Source organism: Neopsephotus bourkii, unplaced genomic scaffold (assembly GCF_033783945.1).
Source record: "Neopsephotus bourkii isolate Nb327-2 ecotype Australia unplaced genomic scaffold, CSIRO-AGI_Nbou_v1 NB_1638, whole genome shotgun sequence".
NCBI lineage: Eukaryota > Metazoa > Chordata > Aves > Psittaciformes > Psittacidae > Neopsephotus > Neopsephotus bourkii.
The window spans coordinates 3,372,253-3,399,854 of record NW_026902113.1 but is presented as its reverse complement, the minus strand read 5'-3'; the positions used below and the strand labels follow the sequence as shown (position 1 = coordinate 3,399,854).

The 27,602-nt window shown below is 35.1% G+C and overlaps 1 protein-coding gene across 2 annotated transcripts in view; it reads right to left on the bottom strand.

The window, feature by feature from the left end:
• The window catches only part of DYNC2H1 (dynein cytoplasmic 2 heavy chain 1), a 158,430-nt gene that overhangs the window by 40,821 nt on the left and 90,007 nt on the right, over nt 1-27,602 (bottom strand). For both annotated transcript variants that reach the window (XM_061374480.1, XM_061374479.1), the window contains 8 exons: nt 27,169-27,241; nt 21,705-21,865; nt 18,520-18,645; nt 17,498-17,608; nt 15,038-15,193; nt 13,048-13,123; nt 10,780-10,991; nt 9,928-10,032 (listed from right to left, as the gene is read on the bottom strand). In XM_061374480.1, the coding sequence (XP_061230464.1) occupies nt 9,928-10,032; nt 10,780-10,991; nt 13,048-13,123; nt 15,038-15,193; nt 17,498-17,608; nt 18,520-18,645; nt 21,705-21,865; nt 27,169-27,241 (1,020 nt within the window). The remainder of the gene's footprint in view (nt 1-9,927; nt 10,033-10,779; nt 10,992-13,047; nt 13,124-15,037; nt 15,194-17,497; nt 17,609-18,519; nt 18,646-21,704; nt 21,866-27,168; nt 27,242-27,602) is intronic.

Genomic DNA, 27,602 nt, shown 5'->3' with positions numbered 1-27,602 from the left:
GGGTATAAACACTTATCTTCATATAGCTGAAATGAATTTGAGAAGTAGTCACTGCAAGATCAAGTAATTATTTTCTAACTCTACTGTATAGGGTTAGTTGTCCATTTCTAATTATCTAATTATAGACTTTGACAATATGATTTAAATCAGAAATACACTATCAGTCCATAATTTCAACCTTCTTCAGTGCAACTGTATCTGTTTCTGCTTTGTATATTTTATCAAAATAGTTCAAAAATATTGTGATGTGATTCTCAAAATTTAAGCACTTAAAGGTACAGAATCAAAAGAAATCAAGCTTCAACAGTCAGTGTTCTAGAGTACTGTAACATAGTATGATATTTACCAAATGTTCATGGAAATTCTTTAGCTCTTTCCAGTGCATTCCATTTCTTCTCTCAAGTTTAACAGGTATGATGGTAGCATAACATAATCAATACATATCTTAAGTGGGCCGATTTGTAATTTAGGAGACCCTCCTATTGAGCACATAGGAAAACTAAGTCCCTTACATAGGTAAGGATAGATAGATGGGCCTATATTGTGGAGATTAGAATGAGAATTTTAATTTACTGGAGCCGTAACCTCAAAACTCAAGAAGAATTCCGCTCCTCTCACTGTACTATGTTATCATCAGGTCAATTTATAATCAATTTCAGATAGTTATATAGGATGAGATTAATCATACCTTAAATACAATACTCCTATGACACAAAGAGAGACTAGAAGTGACTAGCACAGTTGCAGACGTCTAGGTCTGTTGAATCCTATCCTTTGAACTCTAGTGTGGAAAGAACCAAGATATGTCCTTATAATACTAAGGAAACTGAAAATCTAATCTTAGTTGTATAATACAGAGTACTCAAAATAAGAATAATTTTTAAATACCTGACCTTTCAATCCTCATCTTTGTTATTGTAACATAGTCTTTTAATATATTATACACTAAAAACTCTCATATGCTGTGCTAGTCCAGTCCAAATACACACCTAAATATTCTGAATAGAGTGAAAAAATTTAACATAAAGCAGGAAACCACTACTATCACTGAAAACATGGGAGGGATGAAAAGAAAGCCAATCAAAATATAAAAGCAATCACAAATACTGGTCTGTTTAAAGAAGGGTAAAAAGATTATTCAGAACCATGATTCTTTGTAGAAGATGTCTGTTTTAAGTAAGGTCAACTAATCATGACAGTGTTTATATAAAAATTAAAAGAGTAATTTATTTGTGAGCAGTGCATCTAATAACTATAAACAGCATAAAGGAACTGCTACTGGATATTTTCTCCATTCTTAATGGAAAATTCATAAACTCTTTTTTTTGTGTTGTTAGCACAGAGTAAAATAAACTGCACATATTAATAAAGGTGGGATAGTCAAATTTGCAATGTCAATATTTATCTACATAGTTATTCAATTTAATGTGCGTCTCAGCTTTTAATCTATTGAATACGTTGTGGGTTTCTGCGGATATATGCTCCTATGATATTGACCAACACATTATAGTAAAAACCCCATGCATTTAGAGAAATTAAGAGAGATAATGAACAGAATAGAAAGCAATAGACAGTAATAGTCCCATGTAGCTTCATTCAGAATTACTAGAAAGTCAAATTTGACCTGAAAATTAACTCACAGAAAAATAGAGAAAATGTCAAGATTTTAATTTCTTCTTCCCTGAAACTCAGATAAAAAGAAATTTCTAGAAATACGGTATCTGTGTTCTTTACTCATGCACAAGATGAGGAAAAAGTCTTGTCTTCAGTAATTCAGTTACTACAAAACCTTCTATTTCACAAATACAATCTATAAGAAACACATGCTTATATCCAAGACTTGTATTTATTTCAGAAGCAATCTATCCTACAAAGCACACAATGAAATAAAATCTTACACACAGTATTTACAATTTGAAAAAGAACAAAGTAACAAAGTAAAAAATATATTGTGAAAATCTGTCACTGAAATAAAAAAAAAAATAAATCTCAGATCAGTGATTTCTGAGTGTGATTACTGTTGAAAGAATACAAACCAGAAAAGATTCGCTAGTCAGATAAAGGCTATTTTTTCAAGACTATGGAACAGATAAAAGGATGTTTATTTTTGTATAAAAAGCTAACAAACTCCCCTCAGCAGATCTACAATGTCAAAGCAGATGCTCTACTGCCATCTACCAGTTTTAAAAGAATGTAGTCTTAGCACAGAAACCAATTCTATGTGTTATTTCTCTGAAATAAACAATATATCCCTCTACACAGCTATTCAAGGAAATATTTCTGATTTTATAAGACTTCATAGCCCAAACGATAATATGAAGTTATAACATAGTTACTTTGATAAATACTGGTGAAGTAGTAACTCCATGCAATGTAACTATGTCTTCGTTGAGGCAAGAGAAGGAGATGGATTCAGCCCGATTTGCCTTCTGACAGAACTACATGCCTCCATATAGCTCCTAAGTTTAGCTGCAGCTACCCGCATGGCTGTGAAAGTAGTTTAAGACTGAACTGCCAACGAAATCTCCTGGACTTTCAGTCTCTGTGTCCCCTAGCCTCTTTGCAGTAACAAGGTCCATGGAGGTTGTTATGATGAAGGTACTTTAATGGCTTTCATAACCAAATCATTCATATTGCATATTGATGAGTAAGAAAGTGAAGGTCTACTTACTTCCTCTGTGGTTGTTTCAAGACCACTTCAAAGCTGTGCTTTCACTCAATAAGGATGTGAAGTAAGACTGGACTCAATACAGAGCTAGATGATGCTTTAATCAAAATACAAAGCAAAAAAGGGAAAGACATTGATACCACCTATATCTTCCTTTACACATGAGAGGATCATACATCTTTGACACCAGGAAAATCCTCTGTAGAGCAGGGGTTTAGTGGAGGAGGAAAAAAAACATCAGGATGCTGCAGATGTACAACACAAGCCCACCACTGACCCAGCTGGTATTCTAACCTTCTCCCAGAGAGTAACTATGGGGTTTACTTTGCAGAGGTCAAAGGATATATACTACCTGGAGAATATGATGCAGAAAGGAAAGCCAGAAGAGGTGGTTCACATTAGCTAATTACACACCATGACAAAATTTAAAAAACCTGGAAAATTAGAGCCTGTTCAGAACAAACTTTTATGCACTGCAACAATATATTCTCATATACATAGTACTAATCCTGTAGGAATTAATAAGGCTACCTGAATTATTGTAATGATTGACTGCAGTGGTAAACAGCTGTGTTTTCTGGTAGAGCACAGTACTACAGCTCCCATTATCTGCCAAAGCACTTTTCTTTCATGCAGCACCCCAAGTATATACAAAACACTCCCCAGATTTTAACAATTCCTGTTAAGAACTCAGATCCCTCAGTTGCAGGGTAATAATAACTACAGTTTGGCTTTACACATCAATTCCTGCTAGAGCCTATTAGTCATGTATTTGTGATGTGGGATGCATTTAATCAATGTCAGTAATTATATTCTATGCACGGCTGATGCAAAGGTTATATAAATGCTAAATTATTTTAAGAAAATAGATTTATGTTCATCCTGACAGCTATAGCAATAACATAACAAGATCGAGAATAATTTCAATTGCATGCTTTCAATAATTATACCCATATTACTCTATGTGTCATGATTAGAATTATGGAAGAGCAGTAGATATAAAATTAGGTACCAGGGCTCAGAGGCCTGTTTAGCCAGATTTTTCAAGAGAAAATTCAGCCTGTTGACAAACACAGAAGAAGCTACAGCTATTATTATATTACAATTGCACCTTGAAAAATAACCATATCCCACAGCCCCAGTCAGGTGTATGACTGGAATATTAAGCGGACATACTCACCCTAACTTTTCTTTAGGTGACTTACGTGATAACAGTAGTGTATAATCATGATGCAGCAATCTAAAAGTTTCAGGTGTCCTCAAACACCCTACCCTGCACATTCTGCCTCAGCTGCTGTCATTAACAAGGTAAAATCCAGCACCTGAACTGTAATACAATCATACATCTGACTACAGTTTTAGGAAGACAGAGAACAGCTTTAATCTAAGTAAATGAGATAGATATGCAAGGAATAGTGGAGAGAGCTACAGAACCACACAGTGACTTTCTGAAAATAACAGCATGTCAGCAACTAAAATTAATAAAAAACCCAAAATGGAACCCAAGGATAAATGCTGGTTTACTGAAGTCAATGAGATCATTGCAATTACATTTAATGAGGAAAAATCACATCTCCTGATCCTGCTTCTTACCTTGTTTGCCTTACTAGATTGCCTTACACTGTTTTCCATTATTAGTTTACTATAAATTTTAACAAGTATTCATCCCAAAATAAAAAATAGCTGTAAAAAACATAATTGGCTTTTTCGACAAACTAAGTTTCAAGCACAGACTGAAGAGCAACACTAATTATTTTAAAAGAGTATTATATTTAACAGCTACACTAAGGTATGATGAGCTATCCCTTTTGACTTCTAATGGTGCTCACTAAAGAAATTGTTTTTTCCCTTCAATCAACCACATCTATAAACAGAATGCATTCGATGTGAGATTTCAGTATTGGGACCCGTGCTGTTCAACATCTTTGTCAATGACATGCACAGTGGGATTAATGCGCCCTCATCAGGTTTGAAAATGACATCAAGCTGTGTGGTTTGGTTATACCCTGGAGGGAAGAAATGCCATCCATAAGGATGACCTTGACACACTTTGGAGGTGGGCCAATGCCAGCCTCATGAAGTTCAACAAAGTGAACTGCATCTGCATCAGGGCAACCCCAAGCACAGCTACAGTCTGGGTGGAGAACGGATTGAGATCAGCCCTGAGAAGGACTTGGGCATGTCTGGTTGATGAGAAGCTCAAGACGAGCCAGCAGTGTGCGCTATCAGCCCAGAAAGCCAACCGTACCCTGGGCTGCATCAAAAGGAGCAGAAGACCAGAAGATGAAAGGAGATGATTCTCCCCCTTTACTCTGCTCTTGTGAGAACACACCTGCAGTACTGTGCCCAGCTCTGGGGGAAACAACATATGAGGGATGTGGGCCTGCTTCAGCAAGTCCAGAGGTGGCCACAAAGATGATCAGAGGGGCTGGAGCAGTTCTCCTATGAAGACAGGCTGAGAGAGCTGGGCTTGTTCAGCCTGGAGAAGAAAAGGCTCCAGGGAGATCTTACTGCAGTCTTCCAATAGCTAAAGGGAGTCTACAAGAAATCTGCGGAGGGACTTTTTACAAGGGTATGTAGTGACAGAACAAGGGGGAATGGCTTTAAACTGACAGAGGGTAGATTTAGATTAGATATTAGGAAAACAATTTCCCTGTGAGCATGATGAGACACTGGAACAAGTTGCCCTGAGAAGCTGTGGCTGCCCAATCCCTGGCAGTGCTCATGGCCAGGTTGGACAGGGCTTTGAACAACCTGGACTAGTGGAAGGTGTCCCTGACCATGGCAGAGGGGGTGGAACTACATGATCTTTAAGGTCCCTTCCAACCCAAACCTGTCTATAATTCTATGATTTCTATGCTAGTATAATTTCTGTGGAGTACATACATCGGCAAAATGTTTTTTGCCTGATTTTGTAAACCTGAGTTTGTTCAGATATTATAATTTACTTAAGTCATCCTGATGCAATGCGAGAGTGTTATTTCTCTCTGTTGAGTTTCTGATAGAACAAACTTAAGTTTTTAAATGATTCAGCTGTCATTCACCACGTGTATGAAATGTTACAGTATGGATACATGAAAATAAGCATGAATAGAGGCATGGGTCATTTCTACACACTTTTAAAATACTCTGTAATAATGTGCATTTTAGTTCTGTACAATTCCAGATTTATATTTATAGCAGTGATTTGCAAAAGTACATTTTTACTGAGTATGAGAAATAAACCACACAGGCTTAATACTAAGTCAAAGAAGCACACTAACAAATCTTTCATGGGAATTGTATTTCAAAAGCTTGAATAAAGTTCATGAGAGACCTACTAGCTTATAAAATTTTAACACAAATTAAGAGTTACCTTTCAGTCATGGAAACCCTTTAATACTATTATTTTCAGATGTGCATCTTCATATTTCAAAATGTATGTGAAAAAGTTGCATTATTAATGGTGACACTACTGAAAAAATATATAAAGTGCTGATTAACAGCCAACATTGCAAATATAGGGAGGAATTATTATTTATATTTATGTTGAGGATAGTCTGAGGTAAACTGCAGAGTAGTGATTTTGGACTTTAGGAAAGCAGACACAGGTTTATTCAGGGGAATGTCAGCAGAATCACATGAGAAGTGGTCATAAGGAAGAGGGAAAATTTGAGACAATATAGTGGACAGAACCTTATTTTCAGGTCATTAAAACTGGGAATAAAGAAGGATTTTTGAGTGAGCTCAGAAGAAATCACCTCATTGTGGAGAAAGACCAGGCTTTTCAGAATGACTGGGCAAACAGGGAGTGTCTCAATAGATTGAAAGACAAAAAAGAAACATACAAGAAGTTGTTTATCAGTGATCTGGAGAAGTGGATTGAGTGCACCCTCAGTAAATTTGTGGATGACACCAAGCTGGGTGGGAGTGTGGATCTGCTGGAGGACAGGAAGGCTCTACAGAGGGATCTGGACAGGCTGGATCGATGGGTTGAGGCCAATTTAACAAAACAAAGTGCTACGTCCTGCACGTGTGTTACAACAACCCCATGCAATGCTACAGGTTTAGGGAAGAGTGGCTGGAAAGCTGCTGAGTGGAAAAGGATCTCAGGATGTTGATTGAATGCTAGATGAATATGAGCCAGCTTGTGCCCAGGTGCCCAAGAAGGCCAATGGCATTCTGGCGTGTATCAGAAAGTGTACCAAGCAGGACTAGGGCAGTGACTGCCCCCTGGACTTGGCACTGGTGAGGCCACAGCTCAAATCCTGCATTCAGTTCTGGGCCCCTCACTCCAAGAAGGACATAGAGGTGCTGGAATGTGTCCAAAGAAGGGAACAAAGCTGGTGAAGGGTGTGGAGAACAAGTCTGATGAGGAATGGCTGAGGGAACTGGAGTTGTTTAGCCTGGGGAAATGGAGGCTCAAGAGAGACTTTATTGCTCTCTGGAACTACCAGAAAGGAGGTTATAGTGAGGTGGGGGTCAGTCTCTTCTCCCAAGTAACAAGTGATAGATAAGACAAGATGAAATGGCCTCAAATTGTGTGATGGAAGGTTTAGATTGGATATTAGGAATAATTTCTTTACCAAAGGGGTTGTGAAGCATTGGAAGAGGCTGTCCAGTGAAGTGGTTGAGTCACCATCCCTGAAGGTATTTAAAATATGTGCAGATGCAGCTTTTATGGACATGGTTCAATGGCAGACTCAGCAGCAAAGAATGCCTGACCAACCCAATTGCCTCCTGCAATGAGGGCTGAGGAAACCTGAGTTGCAGCTGTACAGAAAATCTACCTGGTGTAAAACAGACAGGACCAGCTATGCTGGCTCCTGCATCTGCACTGTCAGATGAATTCTATTTTAACTGCACTGTTCTGCAGAGAGAACACAGTAAGAGATGTGAGATTATTCATGACCAACGCAACCTAAGGGATGTTGTGTCAAAAGCTTGTTGTAACGGTAGGTAGGGCAGAACTGCAGAGCCACAGTGAACTCTGTAAACCCAGGCTCTAAAAATTTACCTAGCTCTACCTACATAAAACAACTAAGCAGAAAATAACAACAATAATAAAGTAAGTCATGTTGATAAAAAGATCACATGTATTTAAGTCCAATTTTTTTTAAACCAAAATGGATCTTACCAATACACATGCAGAAGCAACACTTTCTGAATTACACTACAGAAGATAGTAAGACATAATTTTTAACAATATTAAAATAATGCAGCTAGAGATATTCAGCTCTTAAATTATAATTGAAGTTCTCTGCTGTAAATAAGAAAAGCTGCGAATATAGTCAATATTTGCAAGGCTACTGAAAAAAGTCCATTTCTTGTTACTGCTGTTTTTAAGTTTACTCAAACATTAGCAATGCAGCAGGTTACAGAAGAGACCTCTGCATGACTGCAAAATGCTGCACTGTGCTGCAGCAAATTTCTGCTACAGCAAAATGTGTTGCTCCAGCAATACAAACCATCATTTCTATAGATGAAAATTAAGCAATATTCACAGAAAGTCAATATAAAATCTACATTTCTATTATCTAAGCATTCCATCTTGTGCAGTGAAACAACGGCATAAAATGATACCAGATTGCTTGTAATAGATTTAATTATTTTAATGTCATGGTTAATAGAATAGATCATAGTGTTACCTGTTTAAATTTTTATTTTAAAAGGTTTTGAACTGATAAAAGATTTCTGATTAAAATTTACTTAAAATCAGTGTATATTTGAATGATTATTTTAAATCTCTGAGCCTAAAAATATGACTGAAGTCAAAATTGCTGTCAGTTGGTTTAAACGAGTAACTTCTAAGTATGTGTGTTTCGAAAAAACCTACTTCCCCTAATCCTGAGTTCAGTGGTATAGACAATGCAATTCTGTTTCTCTGCATAAGGAAGAAGACGTTAGTAAAAATACACACTGAGAAACTACAATGGCTAGTAGATATGAAAGTATGTGCGATAGTAGATATAAACTGTATACCACATACTTCAGATACCACAGATCAGTGAAGCAGTGGATGCAGTATTAAATCTCACATTTGTAGTGCTGGTGACATGATGACTGAGCTGGTACCAATTTATTTCTCACAACCTTATTCATTCAGCTTTTCTCTGCCTTGGCTTGGTAATGGAATTATGAGAAAGACTCCTGTTAGAAACCAATCACTCAATTTAACTGAACCATAGGATCACCTATGGATCTAAGGGAGCTGCCAAACTGTCAGAAGTGGAATGGGAGTAGGATTCATAGTTAGGTAGAAACACAATTTAAGAAAAATCTCCCATTTCTGTTACTTAAATTGCCTAAGACTAAAAGAAGTCCCACAAACTATTATTGAAAGGACAGGAAATCTCTCATATGACAAAGAAGCATCTCACAGAACTGTAACTACAACAGCCTCATATTTTCAAGATTATAATCCATAGTTTATAGATTAAAATCAATGCTATGGAAGACCAGTTCAGTAGAGTCTAAGTCTGCATGTGAATGCATTCATAACCTACTTCCCTTCACACAGGAGCTCTGAATCTATTCTGATTTTGTGGAGGTTAACTAAGGGCTTACTTTCAAACACTAGCATTTTTAACATCTGCAATTCTGAACAAATTACGTAAGCATAGCTGAAAGAAATAATGAGCAGTCTACTGTGTATCTGACAGAAACAAAAGCATTTTAGATTGATTTTTGTGTAAAAGACTTTAGGACAAAACCAGATACACTGAATCTTCATTTTTTTGGCTTTATAAGAGTTCTTGAGCTCAGTGTATTACCCTATGCACTGTTATCCTACTGATTTGTCTTTATATAGCTTTATAGTTTGACGTACTAATTCCTCTTTCAGAAAGAGAATAAGATGTTACTCATATTCTATCATCTGTCAAACTACTGTATTAGAATTTAATGACCAGAACTAAAACCAACTTTGCAGTGAACAGCACCTGTAACAACTAACCCATTGACAGAAGCTACATTAACAGTATAAATAAAATTAGAAACTACTTATGTATGTGGATACCCTTCAGCATAAACTGAATTATACGAATTATATCATTGTAAACTTTTTCAATAATTCATTGTTTATATAAGTCCAAAACTAGTATCTTTCAAACTAAAGAGAACAGTTATTGTATTATTCTACAGATAAAAGTCAACATATTCCAAAAATCCCTTCATTTACTCTGAGTTATGGAAATTAATATTTATGAACAGATGGTGGCTTCTCTAGCTTATACTGGATGCAGAAAAGGTTCAGCGTCCAATGAAAAATGTAACTTTACCTGTGAACTGATCATACATTGTGATGAACGAGCCATATTAGCAGGCAGGCCAAAAAAGTCTGGTTTATCATCTTCTGGAAGACTTTCAATAATATTACGATAATCCTGCATTATAAGAGAAGAGTAAACGTAACTGAGGGACCTTTTGTTCAGCTCATGAATTTAACAGTGTATGCTAAAAGAATTTCAACTCAGATGTCTAGTTTGGAGTCCTACATTAAAATGCAAATTAATATTAGTAGCAACAGCAATAGTATGTGAAAAGATAGGTAGAAATCAGTTTTTTAGACTCACTGAATTCTCTCGTTTATAATAAAGGAATACTATATATAGGGGAATATGAATCCATATTTACCTCAAAAAAAAAAAAAAAGAAAATGACAAAAAGAAAGCTATACATCCTCCACAGCACATAAGCAGATTATGTCAGAATGTTGATGTATTTTGTAAATAGAAATGTATTTAGATTTTCCTATTTCATCCAGAAGTTGTAAGAATATTTGGCAGTCTACAAAAAGTACTATTGTGCTAATACACCAAGTTACATAAAAATGCAATTATAACCTTCTTTGTCATAAATTGACCCAATTTCTTTTACTCAGTTCTTTATAGGTATGCTGTTCTAACTCCATGGTCCAATCAGATATTATAATAAAGGAGACTGGCTGAACAGATAGAATAGTTTTGACAACTTAAGGATTAGTTCTTTACACAAAAGAAGTCTTAAAAAAATAAATGAAGGCATTCTTTGGACTGTAACCCTGGTTTTCTTTGTGGAATTATTTTCAAGAATAATTCTTGAAAATAACTTTGTTTAGTTTTTATATTAAGTGACAGAAGATGTATACCTACCAAAATACTGCAGGAATTTGGTAAAGAGATCGAATATGGGAAACTAGTAATCTTCTTGCCTCTAGCATTTAAACTGCCAATGACTTGTGAATTGAAAAGCTGCTCCAAGTAGGACCGAAGAACCCTCATATCGAAGTAATTATCTACACGGCCTCCATAAATTGCATTTTCAAACAAGCCATGCACAAATTCCCATTGAAAGTCTTTGGAACCTATAAATTAATTAATATTAATTTTGTATGAATGGATAGCATTGCACTGTAAGCATTTCTTCTTTGTCACTGCAGTTCTTCATTGAAACAAAAAAATACAAGCACATTCTATAATTAATTTCTAATTGTTTTTATTCTATATTACCAAATAATAGAAGATGCAGAAACTTCAATGTCTTTGCAAATACTTGTCATTGATAAAATATACACCTACTGTGTTTCAAAATGAGTTATTAGAAATACTACTTAAGTCTTGCAGTTCTATCGTAAACTGATTATACGCATTTCAGAAATTATGATATTAAAATTTTAATTATGCACTCCTTTGTCACAAATAAAATAATTCCCCTTGTTCCAAATTTTGTACACTGTTTTGTATCACAGTACCATCTGATCTCATAAAATAAACTGATAGATTGAACCAAAACATTGCTGGAAATGTTATCTTTCAAACACAGAGAGGCCCAGAATAGGTAAATAACTGCAAATTACGGAACACAGCACGTAAAACTAATCATGTTACTATTAGTTTCCTGGAGAGTTTGATACTGCAATTAGATTACTCTGGCTCAGCTATATCCCATATGTTCAAAATAACTTATTTTCCCTCCCTTCTATCAATCACAGTTGCTAAAAATAACTACATGTGATAATGACCTACTTAGACCCTACAGCTTTCATGTACAGGTAAAAGTTTGTTCAGAAAAGTATTTCTGAAAGTCCCTTGAAAAAGTAAGCAGCAATTATTTTAAGGTGGGTGGGGGAGAGAGTTTATTGGTGATAACTATTGTTTCCAAATACTTCAATTGTTCTTTTGTAAAAAAAGTTATCTTTACAGCAACAACTAATGATTAATGATTATCTTTGATAGTTAGTGATTTAATCTCTTTACATCACTGCATGTTTCAAGTTCGTGTAACTAAGGTCCAGTTCCAAAAGTACTAATCATCCATAAATCTCATTTAAATCACAAATTATGTCTCAATATCAGTTCCTAAGTTTACATAGAAGTAAATGATACAAAATGCAAAGACTTAAATACCTTTTTCATAATAACTGGTATTAAGACATTACTATGCTACTTAACATAAAAAACCAAAGTGAGCTCTATCGGTGAATTTCAACATGAAGAATTCATAAATATTCATTTCATTTTCAATTCATTTATTCACTATATGGGGAGGTCACTGGGGAAGAATGGAGGCAGAAGACTTATCTTCCAGGCACTCCTCTACTTCCTATTTATTCCTCTGGATTCAAGAAGCTGAGCAGGAACTCCTCGCCCAAAGAAATTATTGGTTTACCTAACCTCCCAAAAATGAAATTATGATTCAGTCTTTGTGTCTAGCTTTGCTTACTGATGCTGAGCCTTGCAGCATCTACACTCTTATCCGAGTGTTATAGAAAGATAAAGTCCTTCATGCAACGTCTCTGCTAATCGTAAAATGGGACAGGGTTCCACTTGAACTCAAGATCTGATGGGACAAGGTGGCTTCATCCACACAACTAAACTCTCTTTTGCCCTTAAATAAGGTAACCTCCTACTTGCTGCCTACTGGAAAGAATCTCCAGGCTCTATCTTGCAAACCATGACTTGTCAGTGCCTATGACAATGCCAGTCTGCATAAGCCAAATATAGGAATAAATAAACCTAACTGTGCAATAGTTTTGGGCCTGCGTCCAGCCCTTGCCAGTTTACTAACACAAACATATCCTCTGAGTTTGGATCTACGTCCAGAAAACCCTAATAAGCCTAAGCACAGCTTGATTCAGGGTCAGACCACTTCCCATAATGAAGTACTTATTTAACTACCTGGACATGTGTTTATGTTTGTGAAAATGTTCCAATGAAGTTGAAAAAAAAAGAAATTGTAAATACCTTCAAAGCAGCCTTTAAACAGAATGGCCCCACTCCAAACACCAAACAAAACAATCATGCAAAGTAACCAATTTCTTTAAATTAATTTGAAAGGTTTTTATACTCTACAAACTAAAACTAAGATACTCAGAAGGGTTATGCAACAGAATTGTGAACTCTTCTCCATAAGTGACTTACCTTCAAAAAGCGTATCAATAATGTCAAAACCAGCACGGAGATCAGATAAAGAAAATTCATAGAACTTGGTCCAACCCTACCATTAAAAGTAATTCAAAGAATTTAATGAGTCACAGAATGATCAATACAAATACTTTTTATGTATGTGGTTACTGTATACTGTATGATACTTAACGAAAAAGAAACATTTGTCCAGCAAAGTGCATCACTGGAAGTATTTATATATAATATAATCACAGGTAGTATTATTACATGATAGGTAGTATGATTATATAATCACAGGTAGCATTAAAAAACTGGCTTTACTAGTGCATTTGATTTTATATACTTATACAGACTAGAATCATTGAGTATGAGGAATGTAAATTTAAGATTATTTTATTTCCTAACAGTATTTACTTCACTTAAAACTTGCTGACATCTGTGACTAGATCATGCACTGAATTATGATTTTATTTTTGAGGCTTTTCTGTATTTCAGTTTTCTTTGCATTTTCATAAATAGATCTAATTCTTCAAACACAGTTTAAATTACACGTTCATCTTCTTACTCCTTAATTCATGTCACTTCTCTACTGACTGAAAAAATCTATGATAAAAGTAACTACTGGTACTATTACAATGAAAATTATGACCACCATATACATATTTTATCATTCTCAGTTTATACCTCCTTTCTCGACAGCATTTTTTTGTATAGCAGTACTGTTTAATGTGTATGTAAGTCTCACAAAAAAGTTTCAGTGTAAATGGATAACTATAAATAAATATTGATATATAATGCAAAACTTAGGAAATCCAGGTCTCAAAGGTATATCCTCATATCTCGCATATTCAATGAGAGGGACACAGTCAAGACTACAGCTGCTTCACAGGTCACAATCAAGTCACCCTGGAGGTCATAAACTGGAAAGGTGCAGCAGTCTCCCAACAGTGTTTATATATTTTTTTGGATGGATCTGTACATGGACCTAAAGCTTGAAATTCAGTACAAGAGCATCTAGCTGGGATTAACTGCAGTCCAGCAATTATAGAAATCGGTTATCTTAAGCAAAAAAGAAAACCATCACTAAGTCTGTGCATAAGATAAACACTGTTACAGTGGAATTAAGGAGAAAGAAGTAACCCTATCGTGTTATTTGGAAACTGGTGGTAAATGAATATGAATTTGAACAAAACTAAATGAGAGTTCACATGTCAGATCAGTACTTTTTCACCTGTTTTGCTATGGAACACTATAATCAAAAGTCTGTTACTGCAAGAGGCAAACAATCTTATAAATCACAAAGTCAAACTAGCTAAAAACTCTCAAACATTCCTGCCTCTGAGAGATAAAATCTTTCAGATGACAGGTTAATTTCACCCCTAGCCTAAATAAAACAAGACATAGAACAGTTTGGTGGTGGAGCTTTTTTTCTGCTTGATTTAAGCGTCTGCAGTCAGACAGAAAAGATAACTTAAAAAAAAAAAAAAAAAGTCTAAGGGAAAAACACAGGAAAAGCACATCACAGCCTTTGAAATTAATTATAATCCTCACAAGAAATGCATATGTTCCCTTGTTTTTCCTTCTCTATGAACAGGGTTTGCATGCAGAAAGAGTAGACAATGTCATATCCTTCCCACCAAAGTGTCTCTTTTCTCATGTCTTACACTGAATCCTGTACATTTCCAAAATACTTTTTCCTGTCCCAAGTGAACAGGATTCACAGAATCTTTTCCATGGGACCCCACTCCTGCATCAGTATCAGCTAGTACACAAATCACAAAACAACCCAGTGCAGACATTAGCAATTTTCAGAGGGACAGGAATTTGGGCTCCTAAGTTCATATTTTGCAGTGAATTCTGAGACAATAATGAAAGCAGGTACCAGAATTACCCAAGTTTTTCTCATCTCTCAACATGACCCAAAGTATATCTGATGAAAAATATTTGCAAATATAAAAGCTAATAAATGAAGTATATTTTTTAAAACGTAGCAAAAAAACCATACCTGAGGAATATAATTTCTTCTTTCTTGGCATACAGCATGAAACCATGCTAAACAAAAGAGGGAATGCGCTCGAGACAGATTTCCCTTTTTACTGATTTGCTCTGGTGTCCAAGATTCATAGGTTCGCAAGAGATTCTTTTTGAGGCCTGGGGGTGCCTGCGTTGGAAGGAAAAACACTATTCTAGACAGAAACTTGATACTTTTATGTACTATTTTCTCGAATTCTAACTTACAATGTACAACTTAATGAAATTATGAACAACATTTAATTAAAAAAAAAAAACAACAAAAAAAAAAAAAGAAAAAAACTACCTGTAATAAATAGCCTAACTACAGAATGATCTTATACTGAAAATAACTTAAAACATACTGAAAAGAAATTTTAATCAGAACCAACTCATATGAGGGTTGAACTACACTAAAAGATCTTAATGAAAGAACAGTATCAAAATATGCAAGCATAAAAGTAAATTCAATTTTTTTCAAGAACAAGAACTTTTCCTATGATTTTACAATCTCAGCTTCCAATTATCATTTCTGTAATCAGAGCCAACTGACCTTACACCATCACTGCACTCTGTTAGGTACCATACTTATATGGTGTATATATGATAAAATGCCAGTGCTTTGATTTAGTCCTAGGTAATGTTCACAACCAGTAAAAATAACTGCAGTTAAAGTGTATATAATGTCAAAGATTATAGTGCTTACCACACTAGATTAAAAACAACTGACTAGATACCCAGCCATTTTCAAATTATTTGCAAGTGTGAATGTAAACATAAATTTTAAAGATATTTAAATCACATATAAGAATGTTCTTCCTTTTTAAAAAAAAAAAAAAAAAAAATGTTGTTAATGTTTCTGTAAGATTCTTCTCATATGAAGACAAACTAAGAGCTGAAGTTGTTAAGCCTGAAGAAGAGAAGGCTCTCGAGGGACCTTAGAGCAGCCTCCCAATACACAGAGGGGCCTACAAGAAATCTGGTGATAAGGCAAGGGTGAATGGCTTTAAACTGAAAGAGGGAAGATTTAGATTAGAGATTAGGAAGAAATCCCTCACTATGAGGGTGGTGAGACACTGGAACAGATTGCCCAAAGAAGTGCTGGATATCCCACTCCTGGCAGTGCTCAAGGCCAGGTTGTATGTGGCTTTGAGCAACCCGGTCTAGTGGAAGGTGTCACTGCCCATGGCAGGGAGGTTGGAACTAGATGATCTTCCTAAATCATTCTATGATTTTATGATTACAATAGTTTCATATATTGCATATGCACACTTGTGGCAAATAACTGCAAAACACTGTAGTCAAATGATGACTTCTTTCTTTTTATATATATATATATATATATCTATATGTTGACTGGCACCAGTTAAGGGACATACCACAACCATATAATTTGCCACCACTATTAGCCAAGTCGTTGGCTTTTTCTTGTTAAAAAAAAAATAATATTTGCTACAAATGAAAAGGTAACAAAAGGGTTTAGAACACTGCATCACTGCAAAGATCCAATTATTCCAATGACAGTGGGATCGGTAACTTTAGAAGCTAAATGAAAAGAAATGTGACAATCCTGCACAGTCTGTAGTTTCTGTACCATTGAAGACCTCAGTATAAAGAAGGTACCTCAGAAGTTTAAAAATACCTGCAGTCAATATACTGTACGTAAAAATTTTAGCTTCTTGAAAGTTAGCAGTATTGGGCTTTAAAGAGTCAGAGCTTCTTGGCTGAGCTGTAGGCACAATCTACAACACTCCATTATCAATGGAGGAGTTAGTAGCACCCCTATTCATGATTTCCATAATGGACATTAATGTGTAAGTGCATTAATGATTAGAGAACTTTCCAACAAGTTGGAGAAGCATAGTCCCATGGTTCCTTAGGATAAGCCATTTAAGTAAAGCTCTCATTTTTTTGTAAAGGCCTTTAATTCTATGTTCAGCAATACAGGAGGAGAGCCATTTTTGTTGAATGCCCAGTGAAAATAAAGCTGTGAGTCCAGAAAGAAGAATAAGGAAGAAAAAGGATGACCGTATGATGTTCAGATGAGGAGATTCATCAAGTAGGAGCACCTGTGCAGGTTTTTGCTTTTAAAATCCACTGACTAAATGCGTTAAAGAATTTGGAACACAAAACAGAACAAAAACTTCCCTGAGGTAAATTTATTTTCAGTTCAGGCTTTCAACTGGAAAAAAAAACCTAGACAGAAATTTTACAAAACTTCCCTTGAAAGCACAGCTTCTGCAAATTCCTACATATACTTTATAAACGATAATCAAAAATCTTTCAAGGTAAATTCATACCTTTTTTTGTATTACATCTAATAGAAATATAAGGGAAAAAGCTATGTAATAAGTCCACATTATCTAAAATTCACTCTATCTAAGCATATAGTTTATTATACATACAATTTCATTCATTGTAAACTTGTAATAAAAACTTTCCAAACAGATCTTACTTCGTAAGCTATTTTCAGACTTGATTGAAGCAAAATTGGTGTAAACTTGGGATGAACCTCGGTAGTAAGCCAAAGGCGAAAGTTTGGTTGAGGCTGTAATGTATTCAGTTCCTATTAAAGAGATGTTATATATTCAAGCAGATTTTGGTTGGAGTTTTTTAATAGACAGAACAGTATTTACAAAATTATAATATCCTAAATTAGAAAATTAGGCTTGTCTAAAACATCTTTAGTTGTTTTTACAAGCAAGGCTATTCAAAAAACTTCAACATGCTTTGACTCCACCACACATTCTACATTCTCGCTGTGTTAAAGTTTGAAGTTCATCCTAGCTGTTTCAAAATACCTGCACTTCCCCCCTAGATCTTAAATTCAGAGCAGAAAAGTATATACCAGTTCTTTACTTCCTTTAAGTGAAACAAACAAACAAACAAAAAAAAAAAAATCCAGAAGGCTATATCTCAAAAGATGAGTTCTTGCAGAAAGAAAAAAGAAGCTTTTGATACATATCCGTATTTCAGAGTAATATACAGGTAAAGCCACTTTGATTTTGTTAGCAAGATAATGATTTTACATGCCATAACATAAGTAAGCGTGTTTCTACCAAACTTTACTTTGATTTCAAATCAGCAGAAATCTCTTAGTGACTCACATACAAGGTACACTTAACAAAAAATTAATAAACCCCCAGAACTGAAAAAAAAATAAAAAAATTCAAGCATACATTCAGAGTTCAGCAAACACCGGCAGTACCCCCTACGGTACCAGACTTGTTATAACAAGAGCATTTGTTTACTGACTGTGGCAGAAATGCTCTACATTGTATAAAAATTAAAGCACTGAAAGGAAAGAGCTGCTTTGATCTGATGCATTTCACCTTATTCATGATTGAGGAGACTGCAAAGTTTATTTTTAAATAGTTGGAATATTAAACTTAACCGTGGAAATGCCGGAAATGCTTCAGAAACGTTACATACTAGTTTTATGTGGTTTCCAATACATTCTTCTCTAGTTACCCTCACCTTTTCCAGCACAGGAAGCCAAGATGTAACAAGATGCAGGTTCTTTAAACAAAGCCATTCTCCGTTGCGGGCACATTCTTTTAAAGTCTGAATAGCCAGATCAGCTTGGCCCTGGCCCATTGCAATCTGAAATGACAGACACAGTTTTATCAGCACGGCTGTATCTGCTGTACCCCATTTAACAGCTAAATACAAAAACGTGATTCCAAGTTAGAGTGCATATGTAAAAAATAAGGCTGTGTAAAGGTAGTAAGAATTTTCTCTAATGCGCTAAGCTATTAAAGTAGGGAAAAGACTAAAGGAAAAGTATTTTTTTTCTTTGCAACCTACCTAACCAGAGTTCCTTAAGAAAAAAACTAATCTTTTTATGGAAAAACCATACATCAGTTGGTGACAGTGATGGTGTATTCCCTGGAAATTCAAAAAGTAATTTAAATATCAGTGACTATTTCATATTACTGCAGAACTGCTGATACAGTAAAAACAAGAGATAAATGAGAACAAAGTTTCTTTTGATTGTTAAGTTAGGAGTACTTTCTTTGAAGAGAAACATTGATTTTCATACTAAGATGAGTGAAAAACTAAGGTTGCTCTGTTTCCAACTGAGACAGATGAATAGCTTGAAAAATTGTCTTTTCTTCATTTTTATAGTACCGTATTGCTGCTAAAATGAATCTGGATCTTCAAATGAAAATACCAAGATCTAAACCTGATAAATCAGAGAAAATTTAAAATAAAGGACTTGTTCTGTGGCACGATTACTGCAATAATTGATGTTAGACTATCTGTAGAGTGCATTCACATTAGTTCTCCCTTAGAATCTAATTGGAAGCTTTAAAATACAAAATGCCCAGAACCAAACAAGTTGAAAAAACAGCTTAAAAAAGCTGAAAAGTTGAAAGAAGTTGTAAAATATTGTAAAATGTTGTCTTGGCGTTACTGCTATAGCAAAACAGAACTACTGTTATTATTATGACTCCATCAAATATCCCTTAACAGGAAATCCATTCTGTCTTTTTATCCTAAAACTGTACTGACACAAAGAAATTTGAGGCCTTAGTTTTATATGATGATGCAGAGATAACTTCTGCCTAAATAAACCTAAGTATAATATCTTGAAATAATTTAAATCGCCAAAAGAAGACAACCAAAAGTCACCAGACAATATGGTAGTGCAACACCCAAACTCAGTGGTCTTTTCTTTACCCCATGTAAGAAATAATTGAACAGAAAAGAAGAATCTGATCTTCTATGTTCTACTCAAATTGCATGAGTAAGTGCAGGAATAAAATAGTAACAACAAAATATTCTCATTAGTAGGACAACTTTTATATGATTTAGCTTTGAGTACTGCTCCTTAGTCAAACACCATACCATGTTATATTTTAAAAGTAAAAATTGTAAATGATACTTAGAGCTAAAAATAAAAAGCTGTGTGGCAGAGTAAGAAACATGCATTATGAAACATTTGCAGCTACATGAGCTGGCAGTAGGATCTAAATGTGTACAATTAGATAGGGAAGACATATTACATCAGTGCACATTCCAGGAAAGGAACAATTTCAAGGACTGTTTAAAAGCATTTGGCATTTTTGTGCTAACTCATGATCAGCTAAGAAAACAATTCCCTCCCCGGAATGTTTTAAAATACAGAACGAAATGCTTTACAGAAAGGTATAAAGCATGTTGGTACTGTGTATTAGGAATGTTAGAAACCCCCTTGTATCATAGAATTATTTGAGTTGGAATAAATCCTAGAAGGTCTCTAGTCCAAACTCCTGCTCAACTTAAGAGTTAGCTGAGGGCTTTGTCCAGTGTACTCTTCCTGTTTCCAACTACCTGACTGAAGAATGTAGAGAAGATAGAGCCAGAATCTTTCAGAGGCCATGGTGACAGGACTTGAGTTAATGCACATAAGTTGGAACATGGGAAATACTGATTTGCTAGTAGAAAAAACATTATCTTGTAAGAGTGGTGAAATACTGGAACAAGGTGCCCAGAGATAGTGTGGGATCTCCATCCTTGGAGGTGGAATCTCTGAGCAGGCGACTGAAGCAGATGATCTCCAGAAGTCCCTTCCAACTTAGGTTATTCTATGAAATTAACAGCTAATGTAAATTTCTTCTTAATACAAGTTGTTTTCAAACCCCTGCATAGATCCAATTTAGAAACAGACACAGGACATATAAAGGGATTACTTAACAGTACAATTCCTACTCAAAGGGAATTATCTTCACCCAGTTCAGTTTTGTGTTGAATGCAAAAAAAGGAAGAAGTTGTATGCTGTGACAAAAAACAACTGTTACTCTGGCTGGACAAAAAAAATTCCATTTTGTACACCTATGCGTGAAATCAGAAAGCTTTCGGCATAGTCAATCTTAAACACTTTTTTAAAAAGACTTGAAATATAAGAGCTCTTTTCAGGAACTCCCATCAACAATGAAGTGTTTAACATTTACTTGTCAAATTTCTCAAAATATTTTACAGAATTTCCAAGATACTGAAGCAGTCACAAACAGGGAACATCTGATTCATGTTTTCTGTTGAAGAAATAAACATCCAAGTCCTGTAAGCAGAGGAAATGATGAAGTCTAGTTTTCACAGAATCATAGAATGGTTTGGGTTGGAAGGGACCTTAAAGATCATCTAGTTCCAACTCCCTGTCATGGTTAGCGACACCATTCAATAGACCAGGTTGTTCAAAGCCCTGTCCAACCTGGCCTTGAACACTTCCAGGGATGGGGCATCCACTTCTCTGAGCAACCTGTTCCAGTGCCTCAGCACCCTCACAGTAACAAATTCCTTTAGATCTTTCTGTTTTATTTTATTTTGTTTTGTTCATACTTTGGTAACTCCACACTAAAAAAGATAATGTTTCAGCATAACAATTCTCTGTCTCTTTTGTTCTCTTCCATGTACCTTCTCATTTTTCATTTCTCCAACTTAGAGGAATGCCTCTCATGTGGATTCTGCTTCTGTGAGGATCACCAATTGTGTCTCACTTCTCCAGTCCACTTTGCCAGTGGAATCAGAATTTAAGGGCAAGATAGGTGGGATCAACAAACACAGATAGATACCAAACTATGCTTTTACATACTAACTTCCTTAAAAAACAAGGTAAAACAGATATTACTGTAAAATTTTACACATTGTGGGGTTTAATCATTATGCTTTCTAAGACTGACCTGATGGTAGCACTCAGTATTTCTTTCAACACTGGCAAGTTCTTGCAACTCTTGAGAAGGATCAGCACCAGGAGAAATAATTATCAAGATGGGTTCAATTTCCAGAGTCTCCTTATATAGACGTTTCAAACTCAGAGGCGATGGAGATAGCTCTTTTGTCCCTATAATTAGAATTAGAATTATTATGGAAATAAAGTGACTACACAGGATGGAGTGCTTCACTGACCACTTTTAGAGATTATCTAACTGAACATACAATGTTCTGTTCAATGGAGACCACAAAACTGGTTCTAAAATGAGAAATAAAACTTTACAACATGCAGGCACAGTCACCCTATATTGTGAAGAAAAAGACACAAGCACCAAAACGATGCCTGTACTTCCAGCTTGACAGACATATACTGAAGTCTTTATTTGGAATGCAGTCTTCAAGAAAAATAACAAAAAAAGAAAAGCTGCAACAAAAGAATATAAAAAGCTATGCTTTGCTAAAACTAACTGCAGTGTGTATGTCCATATGCAGAACTTCCCTCCTGTTATTATCCTCAGAGCCTTAATTACTAGACTTTGACTTTACACAGTTCTTAGTACTACAATTACTTTAGTATATTATTTCCTTTCATGTACAAGTTAAATGTCTAGAATGTTGACCTAGTATAGACAAGGCATTTGTACACAGGCTCACAGCTATAAGTGCATCATAAACTTAAACAGCGTTAATTACATATTCAAATGCAGATTTATACCGGTCCTTAAGTAGTAAAGTATTAGGTGGAGTGGGAAATCACACCATAAAGCAAGACAGAAGAGCCCAAACCAGTGACATCTATGCCACACTGACTAAAAGATGAAACACACGTTTCCTTGAGGGCATGCTCTGCTTTCAGACTTGAGCTATTATCTCCACATGGAACAATACCGTATTATTTAAACATATGAGGCAAAGTAGGCTAAGGTGACTGGATTCTCTCTATGCATCTGTACAGAGACTCTAGTGGATACAACTAGACAGATAAAATCACTATCAATCAAAATGCTTTAAAAATAATTTTAACATGACTAACATTGGAAAATATTTTCATTACATCATTAGGTGTGCAGAGGTAATAGAAGTTGAGGTAAATATACAAACAAGGCCATATGGCAATTGATACAGGCAGCTCCCTTGATGGGTTCTGCTGCTCACTGCCAACACGCCCTAAACCATAGAAGATCCGTGAAAAGGCTCTGAAATTAAAGTAGGACTGTTCAGTGCTGGACTGAAGCATGCTCAGTGAAGAAGACTCTTCAGGGACAGTTATCTGTCAGAATCTCAAAAATGTCTGACAAACATCTGCAACTGTTTCTCTCAATGAACCCTGTATTGGCCAAATTTGGATGCATTTTCAGAAGTCCGGAAAAAGAGCATACACTTTGGATGAAAGTTGCTCAGCATACAGCTTTCCAGTCATTTCTCCAAACTGAGGTTATACTAACATTTTTTACAAATACAAACTACTCCAGATTTAACATTCCTTTCACTAACACACTAAATGGAAATAGCTAAGCTATTGGTGGAAATGGTAGAAAGACAGACAGTAGACATATTAGCTAAGAAAATAAAAGAAATTTTATATATAACTATAGATTGACTTGGGTTTTTTTCCAAATACAATTATAATTTAAGCTCCTGGAGTTTAAACAATAAAAGAAAAATATCAAGAAGTAGAACATGATAGCATTCTGTAAGGTAAGAATGTTTATTTTAGTTAAAGCTTTTATGAAAGCGTGTTTATAATACTGAAAAAGGAAAACAACATCATGTCTATAATTAGGAAAATCTAACATGAAATATTTGGTTTTGTTGGTGAGGTACTTGTGATACCTAGAGGTACAAGGAAGAGGTACTTGTGATGCATTCTGGTATCAGGGCTATAAACCACTGTCTTGTTCCTTAAGCACATTTCATCTCATCAAGCCACTCTCTACTGAGCTGTATTCACTGTTGAAATATCAAAATCTAATTGCTTCCATATTAATTTAATTGACATATTACATTAAGTGTTATTACAATGTAATCAGTAGCTACGTAAGCAATGAAGATACATTAAGAATCTTAACACCAAATTTTAGATCAAAATTTGATTAAAAATAAGGTTTTCTAAAGGTAAATTTTGAGTTTTATTAACTTTTATTTTAGTGAAGAAATTTTTGAAAATCCTCACTACTGCTTCAAATCCTATGAAAGAGATAAAAAATGAAAAATATTTGCTGAAGTCAACAGGCAGCAAGGATAGAAAAACTAAATGGAGATCTTTCTGACCACTCATTAACACTGTGCAATGGGCATCATACAATGCTTCAGATATTTGTTATTACATGAAATGCAGAACAGATGTACAAAATCATGTAAGGCAAATACACTGAGTCTTTTAAATAGTGTGTTACTACCTCCAGTTGAGAAACCCTGGAGACATAAAACAGTGATTACTGCAAAAAGTTTCACTATAGGCTTGTAATGTGCTTATACTCTTGCACTAACATTTACTATTTGTCACTGACTAAGACAGTAACACACTAGACAGACCTCTCTTCTTCACCTCTTCAGTCATCAAGTTCCTGTATTTAAGATTTGGTTTGCTGCTACAAACAGATTCATGGAATATACTACAGTCAATATAAAACAGAGACTGTTGTATTTTCAGTGCTAGCAGAAGGCACACAGATTTCTGAGAGGCTTAATTAATTAAGAGTTTTGATATCCTACAAAATGCTATGTTAACTTGGGACTACTGCTTGGCCTCACATTAACTGGGGAATAGATGAATGTGTGTACACCTGCAACTTAAGCTATTATAATAACATTTATGGCAGTGATACTAAACTTAAGTGTAATTGCAAATGAGTAACCGCCTAGTCAAATATGTTGTGGTACTCTTGAGATGCACCATTTAGAAAATGAATACAGTGTAAGTTTTCTTCCATAAAACAGTTTGGATTTACAAAAATTTGGACACAGTGTTTATTAAAGCATAGCTATGATGAAGGTGCTTTTTTTTTTTTTTTTTTAAAGAAGCTCAACAGAAATATAATCTAGAATAACTACAATACAGATACAGCACTGTCTATTCCTGGCCATTACAGCCAGGATTACATTTAGAGAAATGAAAATAAGGACTCCATGGTTTTCAGGGTAAACCAATAAGCACTCGTATTCCAGCTAATAACTATGCAGTCAGCGTGGGAATTCTAACATACTTTTCTGCCTGAATACTCCATTCTGATAGAATTTCTTAAATCTCACTATTCAAAATGACATCCTGATATGAGAAGAAAAAACAAATGTGAGAGCAAATAACTTTCAGTTATGTCAGGGGGGAGGGACCGAAGGGGAAAAAAGAAACACCTGACATATAAATCCAAATTTGGCACAGGGTGCAAACTTTGTGGTTTTTGTAATCTGATGAAGTTTCCATAAAAATCAATGAACAACTTTTCACAAAGCTTCTAAGCAAAAGTCTATGAATTAAAACCAATATAGAGCAGCTGGAACTTGAACTCTAAGTGCTTGTTAAAATTCCTTCTGTTGGTGATCTGTCCACAGAGAAACAATGTACAAAAATATCAGTAAATGTATTATTGCCATTAACAATTCCAATACAGAAAGCAGGAAAGATTATTTTTTAAATTATTATTTTGGCAGTAATTTTATTTTGGCCTAGATGCAGTCCAAAGAACTCTGGTCTACATTACAGAAAAAGTCCTGTTCATAGCTGCTGTCCCATAGTGGCACAAGAGCAGGAAACTTCCTTTTGCTACACATTTTCCTAACAAGGTGCACATCAGTATAGCTGTAAAATAAAGAAATAAGCATACTTTGGGTGCCCACAAAATACATTTATAGAAAACTCTTATGAGCTTTATCTTCAAAGAAATTATTTTAATCCTCCTTCATACATACATTTACAAATACATGTAAAAGATGAAAAAAGGAAAAAAAAACCCAACAAACAAATCACCATATCTGATAAAATAGAAACAGAAGGCTTTCTTGCAGGGTATTACGGCTCTTTCAGAATTCATTTTTCTCACAGGAAAACACCTAAAGGAGATTGGAAACTTAACAGTTCCCTTTTGAACTAAGTGAAACACTTGTCATTTGATTCTAACAGGCAGGGACGTTGTCAGTGGGGCACCCATACACTCACCATGATGAAAGTACCTTCTGTATCTGCTAATAACATTTGACAAAGCAGGCTAACATTAATTACTGGCCATGATGGCAGACATGGAACCAATTTTTATCAGAAGTAATGCCCACAGCAGAGCATAAGGAGGAAGTAAGAGAAACTCTCACCCAAATGTCATTAAAAATGTAAGAGTCAGAGACCTCAGTTTATACCTAACCTTACAGAAGTGACATGTATGTTGAGAACTTAAAATTGTCACAGTCATGTTTATGTAACTCATCCATCACACTATGATGCAAAATCACCCATCTCAAGATCATTCAAACTGTAGATCTTCTCAAGCACTGGAAATACAAGTCCAGACGTATTACCTTGTCAGCCTGTGAGTCAGTTTTCCAGGTTCACTTCCCACCATGTTAAGAACAGCCTTTGTCACTTACACTTAAGATCATTAGAATCTCAATCTTTCCTTTCTGTTAATCCCACTTCTGTGGGATTAAAAGCCACATTAAAAACAACAAATTGGTTGGTTTTACCAGTTAGATTTTAATGATTCTGTCTTGTCCCCAACAAATTCTGTCTTGTCCCTATGTAATGCCTATGAGGGTGACTTTTAGAAGTACAATGTCCACCTCAATGAGACACTCATAATTCACCTTCCATATGTGCATTTTCATTAATAGCTAAAAAATGAAGGAAGGCTTTGGTATGCTGTATTGCAATATTTGGAACATAAGTCCCAAGCTTTAGATATAATAGATCTCAGAGAGGAAACAGACAGATGAGAACAGACAATTACAGTATTGAATCACTCTAAATAATGTGTATCTCCTCACATTATCCTCGAAGAGACTAACAAAAATAACTGACAATACGAAACAATCTTTTGAGATCCAGTTGACAAGATCTCAAACATAATGGTTTTAAAATGGTAAATTACATTAAATAGAACAATCTTTTTGGAAAATTTCTGTTTTAGGGAAAATGCTGAAGTGTAAAACTTATAGAAAACCAGCTAACATCTTTTCTTAATTACTCCAGCATTCAAGAATTCACTAAAAGAATCTGACAGATCTTTAATACATTTTAAATCACTATGTGACATAAATACCAAACCATTTGAAAGCACTTTTAAACAATACTTAACAAGAACAAAATCAGCAAATCCATTTACAGCATATTTTCAAATCCTAAAATTTTTGATTCCAGAAGAACTATAAAATAGGAGAGAAAACGGACCAAAAACATTATTTTAATTGTTGTGTGGAAACACATCAGAGAAAAAAATAACTTACCTAGGGTTTTACATGCAAAAAGAGCCATGGCACTCTGTAGCCTGTCTGGTCGGACAGCCTGGACCACAAGTACCTTAAAATAAAATACATTGAGAGGAGATGCATTTCTAAAGGTATATTGTGACAATTTTAAAAGTAAGACTTTTCTAAGAAGGCTGAATTATTTAAAATTCTCTTTAGAACAAAGTTATTTTCTCTGAATAGCTATCTGATCAATCCTTTCCAAGACAACCTAATGTAATTGCTCTTTTGTAAGTAGCTTGTCCTATTAACAGGATCACAAGACAGATCTACCTCTAATGTCTATTTGTAAGCTGGAACTTTTTCTACACTGTTTTAGAAATAAGCTCTGTGAGTAGCTAGAATGACAGAAAGAGAACTTAGATTTAAACCAGTAATCTGAATTTTATACATGTATTTAAGCAGCAACATCC